The sequence below is a fragment of the Lactuca saligna genome, chromosome 3 (genome assembly GCF_052625555.1).
Source record: "Lactuca saligna cultivar CGN05327 chromosome 3, ASM5262555v1, whole genome shotgun sequence".
Lineage (NCBI taxonomy): Eukaryota > Viridiplantae > Streptophyta > Magnoliopsida > Asterales > Asteraceae > Lactuca > Lactuca saligna.
In genome coordinates, this window is record NC_136419.1 from 199370835 (window position 1) to 199383301 (window position 12467).

The following is a 12467-nucleotide window of genomic DNA, read 5'->3' on the forward strand; positions in this document are numbered from 1 at the left end:
CCTGGCTGGAACTAGCTGAGTAAGGACGAAGTTTCGTATCTCATTATTAGCAGAGTATGTTTCTTAAGACAGGGATGCAGTAGAGTATGTTTCTTTATGTGTTAGTATGTTATATGATTGTATGTGTTTAGTAGGTGGGGCATAAGAGAGACAAATTTGTATACCGAGCGGGGTTCGATGCCAGGCGGGGCCTGATGCCGGGCGAGGCCCGATATCGGAGTATTAAATAAATTGTTTGACAATTATGGTTTTAGTATTAAATTAAAAACGAAAATTTTTTGTCATGATTTTTGGGATGTTACACAGTTATAACAAGTTAGTTGCTTTCTTATGTACAAAAAATAAGAAGTTGTCAATATGTGAACACGGATAAGAGGAAGTTACGCTCCTAAATCATTTTCGCTTTGAGTTGCCGGTTAAAACATGTATTAGCCAATGATATTGGTGTAATTTAAACAGTTAAAACAAATTAGTTGATTTATTATTAAAAAAAAAAAAAAAAAATTCCAATATGTTAATATGGATAAAAGGTAGTTCCTCGTAAGTCATTTTCCCTTGTTTGTAAGGTACAACCTACTATACAAAGTTACAAACCCTTCGATTGATAAAGCAATTAGAAAAATGAAGACATCAACATCATCTTCTTCCGTGGTTGCTCACAAGTCACACCGCCAAATTACAATTTTGCCACGGAGTAATTACGGTATTAGGTGGTCGTCGATTACCAGCGGAGTTAATTGGGTAACGAAGGGTTGAAACAAAATACCGACGATCCATTGACACCCCCAATCGTTTCATCCCTTTGAAACCATGTTTTACCCTTTCACACATTTGGTAATCGATGGGTTCTTCTTCTCCTTTCATTTCGAGGCGAACTTCGTTGGGAGTGTTAATCTTACCTGTAAGTAACCCAATTTCCATTTGAGGGTCAAGTTTTTATCAAATGCGTCAATGGTGAAAAGCTTCTACTTTTGGTGCTATTAAGTTTAATAGAGCTATCAACATAAACAGTAATCATCCCACATCGATCAAATGTAAGACATAAGAAGGTGAGCAATCATTATTTAAAGGACTCCGATCATCGGCGAGTTTTACAGTAGCACCGGTTCATACGTTAAACAAAGTTTCCCACCTTCGACTAAACTTGGTGTCTCTTCTCGTAAGTGATCACGAAGTGTTTATGAAAATATACATTTGTTAAATCCTGTTCTGAATGTTTCATCTCTGGGTTTCAATGGTTCAAACTGTGCCGGTTTTTACCGGTTTTGACTAAACCAGCCGGGTTTGACCGGTTCAGAAACAGCCGCTTGTTAAGGTCGGAAGAACCGGTTAATGTGACTTATGAGTTATGAGACAAACGAAATACTATTATAACTTTAATTTAGTTGTGAATCTTCGATCTGGGATTATCATGTCAAGTGGTTATATATGTAACGTTTTGTAGAAGGACAAAAATGGAAGGTGTCTAATGGTTATATATATTGGCATTACTCTGCTATACAAGAATATTTGTTACTTAAAAGAAGTTATTAGCTTTCCATTTGAATGAACGAATTCCTGAATTTCATATCGGTGGTTACAATTACAAAGAATGTTGGAATGTTCAAAGTAACCTTATATACATTTTTTTAACTTGTATGCCATCGTTTCTATTGGTTCTAGAGACTGAGTTTTTGTCTTCTCTTTGTGATAGCATATGTGCTCCTTAGATTATTTTAATCCTAAGAAATGTTGTGTTTTGTCATGTATTCAGTATGTATATATCCACCGCTATTTTCCGGCCTTAGAATCATATAATCACAAGTCGGTTGATAGGATAAGTGTTATATATGTCCGTTTTCTTCACGCAAAAGCAACATATATATTTTAATATTTTAATATTTTAACATAAATATTATATATATTCATGGGCATAGTCATTTCAATATTATATATATGGTAGGCCCTTCACTGTTGACCTATTGTCTTTTCTTTTTCCGAATTATGCCGATGCATTTCTATCAATTCTATTCCACTTAAATATTTAATTATAAAGTATTCGTATTTCTTGCCTCACAAGTTTTGCACTATTCATCTTATAAACTCGTCTCTCCAATAATTTTTTTTTCGATCCTTAATCATTGGCTTCTACGCATCGCACTACTGATTATATTTCTACACTTTTTTTTTTTTTTTTTTCATATAGGCTTATTATTGTTCTTTACTGGATCCGATGAATCACCATAAGCGTTATAACTTTGTGATCCTATGGGTTCTTTTGCTTCTATCACACAACATCGAGTCATTTAGTTGGTTTTTCACTACTAAGGGTGAATCTAGTGAGAAGCCTTCAACGTTTCCCGATGTTTCACACAATGTGGTTGCTGAATTCTCAATGGAATCCTTGAATAGCAAGAAAGGAATGACTTTGGTTGAAAAAGCAAAGAGAAAAGTTGTTGCATCAAATTCTTGTTGGCAAAACGCATATCAAAATTTATTTACAGGATGCTCAGAGATTCTAGCAGGTGAAGAACAACGTTCTAGACTCGCTTGGCATCTTACTGATTGCTTTCAGAAGGACACTGGGAGGTCTCATTTTCCTTATTGTGACGTAAAAGCTCCCATGAAAACTTGTCTTAAAAAGTTAGATGAAGATGCTCATAGGATTTATCTTGAGTTCTATCTTGAGACAAACTCCATTTGTCATCAGTTACAGTTGAGTCTCTCTCTCTCTCTCTCTCTCTCTCTCTCTCTCTCTCTCTAACTATTACTAATGTAGGACGGATGCATTCAAGAGACAAACAGAAAGATTGGTGAATGAACTGAAAAGGTCGGCTGAATATGCAGAGGAGAAATTAGAGAACATAGAAGAGAAGGCAGAGCGTCTATCGCATACTTCACAACATATTCATGAGTCATTGGCGTCTATTGATATTCAAACTCAACAAGTGGCTAAAACATCAAAAAACGTTGAACAACATGTAGGTGTTGTGTTAGAGCATTCACAATCGGTTTATGAGCAATCCCTCAAACTAGCGGATTCTCAAATGGAGCTTCGTAATGGACAAAATAAAATGAACGAAAGACTAGATGAAGGGATGATGATGTTGAATGAATCTGCGAATAAGATTGGGGGAGAATTGAAGAATTTGAAGAATGAAGTTGTTGAAGTAGAAAAAGAGATTGGAAAAGTTGGAGATGCAATGTTTATGAAGATGGATACGTTACAAAGCAAAGCTGATGATATTGAGAACATAGCGGAAACTTCATTAGAGAAGCAAAAACAACTTTTTGATAGCCAAAATGCTGCACTCGAGGCTCTTGAAACTGTCACAAGTTTTCAATCCCAAGCCCTTGAAGAGAGCAGGTAAATTAGAACAAAAAAAAACGAAAAAAAAAGTACATAATATATTTCTATGTATATATAATACTTATTGAGTTTTATAATTTGATTTAAGGGGGACTTTGCAACAGTTGATTGAGCTTGGTCATAGTCAACAACAGGAACTCATACAAAGGCAACAACAACTTAAACAAGTTCATGATCATCTAGTTGAGAATTCAAAATCCATATTAGCTGCCCAGGTTCTTTTTTTTTTTGTTACGATAATTTGTTTTCTTTATCATTCTAAATAATATTTACATTGTTTCGATGTTTGTTTGATAGGAAATTTTTGAGTCAAAGCAAACGAGCATGTTTGTTGCAATTGACAAGCTTTTCACTCTGCACAATGCAATTTTGCTTGAATCACGAGCTATTAAAGCTTTCGTTGTGTATTTTATATTAATCTTCACGCTCTATATGTTCACAAGTACAAAACAAACGTATAATGTGAGGTCCAGGCTTTATATAGGTAAATTAGCTAAAAAATTTAATCAATTCACGTATAGGATGTTTCCATATCTTACAATAATCTCTAATTCTTTTTTTTTTCTTTTTATGTAGGATTATGTGTGACGTTTGTGATTGAGTTAGTTGTGTTTCGTTATGGAAATGACATTGAACAACAGACATGGATTATAAGCATTGTTAGGTCAATATTCACGCTTCTCGCATCATGTCAACTTCTGTATGCCATATACACATATAGGTAAAGATGAAGACTCTAACATTAGAAGCTTTTTTTTTTTTTTTTTTTTTTAAATATCACTTATATATTGTTTGTGTTATTGAATTCAAGCAGAGATTATGAGACATTGAACCATCGTATGCTACAATCACTAATTGAGAAGGTTAATGGCATGCAAGGAAATAAAGAGATGGTAGATGATGATGATGATGATGATGATGATGATGTGGACTGGTCTTCATGGGTTGACACTGATTTACCTGAAGATGAATTGGAAGACTTTGACTATACGCTTCCTGAAGGAGTTGGAGAGGTTTCAATCATCCCTTCAGTTTCCAGACAGTATAATCTTCGCCAGCGTCATCTATAACTTTAAGATCAATAAACATCGAGGCAAGATGTGTTCTCATCAACTCATTAAAATTTTCTTTGAGATGATACAGTTCTACATATATATGCATGTTCTATAGGAACCATAAATATGATCCATAACAATGATAAAATCTAATTATCTTTTATTGGGTTAATTAGTTATTTTTATGCAACCTGTCATATTTTTCCTGGTTTATGCAAGGATTTTTTTTTTTAAATATATGCAACAACATTTCAAATTGGGGCCAAATACCGTCATATGGGAGTTGGTTGTTTTAAATACTTACGTGGATAATGTATAACACAATGGTTTTCATCCGAACACATCATGCACATACACACATTCACCCACACAAATTAATTGTGACATCCTAGTTTTGGTAGTTTACATTTCCATTTGTTAATTTATGTTCACATGATGATCACGGGGTTCTAAATCCTTTATAAATGTTAAATAATGTTGTAAGCCAGTATTGAATATCAATTTATTGTTATGGTGTGTCTTTGTTTATATATATATATATATATATATATATATATATATATATATATATATATATATATATATATATATATATATATATATATATATATATATATATATATATATATATATATATATATAGGGTTAGGTTCATTTGAGACCACCTATATTTTGTGAGACAGTGAGACGCATTTTTTTATTTTTTATTTATTTTTTTTTAGTTAATTCATGTTCCGAAAATAATATTTAAAAAAAAAATTTTGATTTTTCTATTTATTTTGCATTTTAAAATTATTTTTAGAATATGTACAGTGTAATATTCTATTTAGAATATTTCACGTATTTTTCAAAAAAAATAGAATTTTTTTTTATTTTTTTTTTATTTTTTTTAGTTAATTCAAGTTCCGAAAATAATATTTAAAAAAAAGAATTTTTAGATTTTTCCATTTATTTTGCATTTTAAAATTATTTTTTAGAATATGTCAGTGTAATATTCTATTTAGAATATTTCACGTATTTTTCAAAAAAAAAACAAAACGGATTTTTTTTTATTTTTTTTTATTTTTTTTATATTTTTTTTAGTTAATTGAAGTTCCGAAAATAATATTTAAAAAAAGAATTTTTGGATTTTTCCATTTATTTTGCATTTTAAAATTATTTTTAGATTTGGTCTCACGGTCTTACAAAATTAGAATGATTTCAAATGAACCTGAACCTGAACCTATATATATATATATATATATATATATATATATATATATATATATATATATATATATATATATATATATATATATATATATATTCTTTAGAATGGCCAATTACTCACACTCCCATTAGGCTGGAAGAAGTGATACTACCGAAACCGTATTCCTTTTTCCGCCATATAAGCATCACATCATTTTTTACCACACAAGTGTGGTTTTTTGCCACACCAAGAGAGTGGTGCCACAATTTTATTTTTTGTTTTTTTATTTTTTGTTTTTTGTTTAATTATTTTAAAAACTTGAAAAAGAAAAACTAGAAATTAGCTACGATTTACGTAACGTTTTTTCACTTCCTTCTTCATCGCCAAAATAACTTGAAGCTCGTCCCCGATCATACTCGACGTGTCCATCGCGAGTATTCATATGTCGCTCTCCTTTTGTTTCCGAAGTTCTCTTTCAGAAGCAATTTGCAAAATCTTGTTCATTCTGTCTTTTATACTCTTCATGTGTAACACCGTAAATTCCAAAACAATTTTTCGCATTTTATAAAAACATAATTAATTTAATATTCGTAAAAACACCAATGTTTGAAATTCAATTCATGTCATACAAAAATCCCAAGATCTCATAACATAAAATCCCGTGTGTGTGTACTGATCAAGCCGGCGCCTTCCCACGGTCGCCACTAGTACCTGAAACAAATAACACCAAACACTGTAAGCACAAAGCTTAGTGAGTTCCCCAAAATACCAAATATAACACATAATAGCCACTCGAGGCTATAACTCTGTGGGTCCGTGCACCCAAACTCTGTGAACCCTCAGGTTCTAACTCTGTAAACATGCACAACATAAATCACATAGAATAATGCAGCGCAACACATAACACATATATAACATACAAGCACTGTATCACATAACTCTAGTTACCAACTCAAGGTAAAGTATAGTGAGAAGACTCACCTCGTGTATCTCGATAACTCGCAAATCCCTAGAATCACTCGTGCCCGATCCCCCGAACTATAATCTTCCTATAATACAATATATCTCTAATTAACACTTTTACAACTAAGGTTGACTAACCCTATCAAGTCAACATTGGTCAACTCTGGTCAACGGTCAACTTTGACCGGACTCAGCGAGTGCACCAAAGCAACTCGGCGAGTCTATACGCGTTCACTGACTCCCTCGGATCCTTTCTTGGTACATCGAGCACTCCCCTAACTCGACGAGTTCCACCTGGCATGAATCGCAGGGCAACCACGATTCAACTTGCCGAGTCTCAAGAACAACTCGGCGAGTTCCGGCTTGACTCAACCCCATATTGACTCTCCCTGACTCACTGGGTTATCCCCCAACCCAGCGAGTCCACTCGCTGTACGCTTTACGTGAAACCGCAACCCTACTCGCCGAGTCCCAAGAACAACTCGGCGAGTTCATGCCATGCACACACTTTTATTGACCTTCTGAGGTCAGATCTGCTTTCCCAAACCATAGATCTGGCCTTCCCAAGCACGAATGTCACGTAAAGTTCGAAACTTGATGCTTGTATAACCCCCCACAAGGCATCAAAAGGAGATTTGGTCCCAAAAATAACCACCTAGGTCCAATGACTCCCTAATAACCTAAAAAGCTCCAATGGTTAAGGTCTCTGGACCTCTTTGAGTCCAGATCCAAGGCACAAACTCGAAGAAGGACCATTTGCTTCACATAATCACTCTCCAAAAGGGTTATAAAACCTTAACTCTAAAGATCAACCCTATAACTGAAGGAGATTCGAACCATTACCTCAAAATGAAGCCTCTGGACTCTGGATCTGCTGGAATCTCACCTCCTCCTTGCTCTTGCCACCTTCCTCTTGCTAAACAAAGAATACAAAAGCCCAAAAGTGACTTCCTCTCTCCCAAAACGAATTAGCTCTCTTAGGGTTCTCTCAAGGGACTGGTAGCCGCAATGGGAGGCTATAAGTGCCCTTAAATAGGCTCCAAACCCGGAGAATTAGGTTTTCATTAAACAGCATGGACTCGCCGAGTCCAGAAAAAGAATCCACGTCCAAAATCGCGATCCTACTCGGCGAGTTTGAGCTCCAACTCGCCGAGTCTCCTCACAAAATACCAAAATATAAGAATGAATAATACATGGGAATCCGGGCTGTTACATCATGTCGACCCCCATTTGTTTCAACTCATCTGAATCCGATGCTTTGCCTTTGCTTTTTGCTTTGTCTCTTCCCATTGGTAGGGAAGGTGGTGAAACTGGAACATATTCATCTTTGTTCAGATCAAATTGAACACGAACATCTAATGTAGTGTGGTCGGACTCAGATATTTGGCTGCGTTTTGAACCACTGTCGATATGCTCGTCTGATGTTTTGCTACTCAGCCATTTCTTGTTATCTTTCAAAAATTTCCAAACTTCAAGAAACTTGAAAGCCTTCAGATTTTCTTATTGATACACTTTCAACGCTTTCTTCAAAATCACTCCATCTCTTTCTCCACTTTTCCATTGACGTTTCATGTTGTTCCACAATTCATTAAACAACATGATTTCCTTGTTCATCTTCCCCCATTTGGAGTACACTTGATGTTTTGTACGGTATTCTCCACGGTTCATTCCTTTATGGAACCTATGTAAAACGTGAATCCCAAAGCGATCATGCTTTTGGTCTTTCCAACCGTCGCATCTTCTGAAATATCGATCCAAGATTGTGTCAAAACTCATACTTCCCGAGGTTCCCAACATTTAGCCTCCGCATTCACTTTTATTTTAGTTGTTGTTCGAGTGGGCTGAGTTTCTGTAACGAATTCTAGTTCGGAACCAGAAACGACCGTTTCTTGTTGTGTTTGTGGTTGTTGAACAAACTCGAGTTGTGACAAAAAATCAAATAAATTAAAATTTGGGTCGGGTTGTGATAGTGTTTGTTGTAGTGGTGGTGTTTATGGTAGTGGTTATGCTGATCGTTGTGGAAAATACGAAAACATACCGCCGTAGTGGTAATACGGAGGTGAAAAAATCAGTTGATCAAATGAAGGTATTTGGGGTGGTGGTGTTTCTAACTGGTATTTTTTTTTCTTTGCTTCACCTTTTGGAAGAAGACATTTTTGAAAAAAAAAATAGAGGAAAAGAGTAAAATTCTGGTTTAGGTTGTGTAAAAGCTATGTGTATATATATATATATATATATATATATATATATATATATATATATATATATATACTATTATATAAAACATATTTAATATTTCTTGAAATTTAAGAGGTACCGCACATGCTACATCATGTACAACCATTTAATGCTTACTAATCAATACACACATTCCGTTTTCGTTTCAGAAAGTAAGAGGCATTCAGCATTGACGTTTTAGAAATATAATAAATTAAACATAACGTTTCCCTCTACACTCACTTTTTCCCTTGAGCAAATATCAAAAACCCTAAGTCCATCCCCCTGTATCATCGTCCTCACCACCATCGACAGTGAACCACCACCCACTCTCCAACCTTGCACCACCCGCCATTTTTTATCGCCGTCTCCACCAACTATGTACTCTCGCAAAACTTTTTCCGGCAACAAGAACCCACCACGATCCATCACTCTCACTCTCTCCTTACCCTAACTCGATCTCTAACCCCCCCCCCCCCACCACTCATCAACGCTGACCACCGCAGTACTCATCAACGCAACCACCACTAAACAGTTCCCTCATCATCTTCGCCTTTTCCATTCAAAATAATTGTCACCTTTTCCATTCAAAATAATCGTCGCCGACATGTAGGTAACATATCCGATTTTTACACATCTTTCTTTCTTCATTATGTGATTATGATGAAGTAAACAATTTTATTTTATTACAGATGGAAAAGTTGAGAACAGAGACTATCAATTGGTTACGCAGATGGTTTGTTTTCTTTGCACACTTTTGTTTCTAAGTTTACTTGAATGGCTATTCGAAAAATATTTGCTATCAACTTCTCAGGTATCTTGAAATTCTGAAGGTTTAAGAATATTTATACTCTTAAATACAATCTTTTTTGAGTTTTTGAGACCCACAATATAGCGTTTCTTCACGCATTGTAGGTGTTCGATAAAATGTCACGAGAACTATGAAATTCAAAATTATTTGAGTAAATTACTGAAATCGTCCCTGTGGTTTGGTCAAAATTGAACGTTTGGTCCTTAATTTTTTTTTGCACTCGGATCGTCCCTTTGGTTTGATTTTGTTGCGTTTTTCGTCCCTGTGGTTTGATTTTGTTGCATTTTTCATCCCTTACATACATAAAGTTGGGGACCAAACATGAAATTTTTACCAAACCATAGGGACGAAAAACGCAACAAAATCAAACCACAGGGACGACCTGAGTGCAAAAAAAAAGTTAGGGACCAAACGTGCAATTTTGACCAAATCACAGGGACGATTTTAGTAATTTACTCAAATTATTTGTAATCATGCCATTTTGCCTTCCCTTCCATTGGTTAGTGATTAATGTAATGTTTCCAAGTTTACTTTTGAATTGTAATACAATAGAGGGATTGGTGCTCCAATTACCAAGTGTTATGATTATTTTTATGTCTTCATTACATTTCACTCAAACTAAACACTGTTTGTGATTGATTTGGTTTAAGTTATTGGAATAAATTTGTTTTTACATGTTGACATGATTTTGGTTTAAGCTAGAGGGTCCTTTTACTTAGTTATTATAAATTTTTCATGTGTTGACAAAACAAATACTTAAAATACATGCGGTAGTTGTTAGAGCCAAGACTTCAACAACTTTTTAGTCTTTTCCTCAAGACGTTGATCCTTTTTTCTAAATCCTTGACCATGTAGCACCTGGTTCCTGGTATGTAAATCTTATTTGAGTATTTTCCATTTTTAGCCTTGGACTCGGCAAGTCATAGATCTGACTCGCCGAGTAGAGACGGGACCCGGGACACGTTTAAGTTGGCGACTCGACGAGTCCATATCCTGGACTCGGCGAGTCACCGCTGTTGGATGAAACCCTAAGTTTTAGGGGTTTGCACCCTATTTAAACATCATATCCGCCCCATGCCAGCCCCCATTCACCCCCAGAGCTCCGAACCCTCGTTCTAAGCTTGTTCCTTGAGAGTTTGAGGCTATTGTGTGTGTTCTTGAAGGTTTTGAGGCAAGAAGGGGAAGTAGATCAAGATGAAGGAAAGGAATCCAGACATCTTTGCACTCTTTCAGCAGTTTCTTTGAGGTATAATCCGTTTTTCCCCTGTTTCTATGCTTATTACTTCATGAAAGTCATTCTTGAGCCAATCCCCAAGTTTGTATGTGCAAATTATCTCGTAATAGGCTGATTGGCCCTTAGATCTAGGCATGGTTGAGCTCTAGGAACTCAGATCTGTTGCCTTTATGGACCCTTATTGCATGAAGACCCTAGATCTACCCTCTTGAGTACATTTTGAACCCTAAAACCCTCATGGGTGAATATCTACATGTAAAGTTGGAAACTCTACGTGTGATTCGTGTTCTAGGAGTCCAGATCTGTGAATGGCATGGACTGGAATCGAGCAAATCTATGTATTTTGTAGGTGCATGGAAACGACTCGGTGAATCGTTCATGTGACTCGGCGAGTCTGCTCGCGAGTCTCCGAATTTGTCCCCTCTTCGTAGTGTCGAGTGTGCAGTAAGTCACGGGGTGTAACTCAGTGAGTTGGAAGCTGGACTCATCTATGGAGGAACTCGGCGAGTCGATTCCCTGACTCGGCGAGTTCAAGGCAATCTCCTAGATCAAGAACAGACTCGGCGAGTCTCCGTATAAGTGTTTATCGGATGAAGATGAACTCGACGAGTTGTTCATACAACTCGGCGAGTAGGATGAAGGACTTGAATATCAGTTTAGAAGAAGAACTCGTCCAGTCATAGCCTAACTCGACGAGTAGAAACGGGACTCAGGACAATCGTCTGGATAGGGACTCGGCGAGTTGGAGAGATAACTCGGCGAGTCGGGTCAATTCAAAGTTGACTCTGACTTTGACTTAGGGCTTGACCAGGGGTAAAATGGTCATTTTACCCAAAGGACAGTTAGCAGTGTTTGATTGAGTATGTTGTGGGAATTGCAGCCGGAGGATTTCCGGAGCAGCAGTAGCAGCAGCAGTCAATCAGTTCCCGATCAGTTCAGCAGCTACTTTGAGGTGAGTTACCTTCCAGTAGCGGTGGGTCTACGGCCACAATGTCGGCCCACCAGTAGGAGTCGTATGTTAGATGATTGTCTTTGTGATATCATCTTGGTTGCTACTACCTGTTATGTTATATGTTAGCATGATACGTTATATGTGATAGTAGTAGAGTTCGGTCGTTAGGACCGAAGGGTAGTCAGACACCCCAGAAATGTCTGACAGTATGTGATGATATGTTTGTATGCTGGCCTGTTATGTTATGCGATAGAGGTAGTAGGAGGGGACTAGTCCTCGAGGATCGGTTATTAGGACCAATGTGTAGTCAGCACCCCAGAATGGCTTGACATGGATAGTCAGCACCCCATAATGGCTTGACACGGGTAGGACGGCACCCCAGAATGGCCGTATGGGTAGGTCGGCACCCCAGAATGGCCGTACCGGGTAGTCAGGCACCCCAGAATAGCCTGGTAGTATGTATGTTATGTGTTCGTATGGTATGTGGTACGATGGGGGAAACTCACTAAGCTTTGTGCTTACGTTTTACAGTTTTGGTTGCAGGTACCTCTTCTTCGAAGGGGAAGGAGCTGGCGCGGTAGTGGCACATCATGCACACACTCTGGTTTCCGCATTTACGAGATTCACTGGGATTTGTACTCTGATATTTTGATGGGTTGTATGGTTTGGCTTTTAGACATGGTTTACGTTGTGTTAT

At 36.7% G+C, this 12467-nt stretch overlaps 1 protein-coding gene across 1 annotated transcript; it reads left to right on the forward strand.

Moving 5' to 3' along the window:
• Window positions 1-601: 601 nt before the first annotated feature.
• Window positions 602-4531, forward strand: LOC145034106 (protein GAMETE EXPRESSED 1-like). The gene is made up of 7 exons (XM_078982497.1): window positions 602-1159; window positions 2186-2694; window positions 2759-3346; window positions 3438-3564; window positions 3647-3833; window positions 3926-4070; window positions 4164-4531. Exons 2-7 carry the CDS (start codon window positions 2213-2215, stop codon window positions 4417-4419), a joined length of 1785 nt encoding a protein of 594 aa, XP_078838623.1. The 5' UTR covers window positions 602-1159; window positions 2186-2212; the 3' UTR covers window positions 4420-4531.
• Window positions 4532-12467: the final 7936 nt, after the last annotated feature.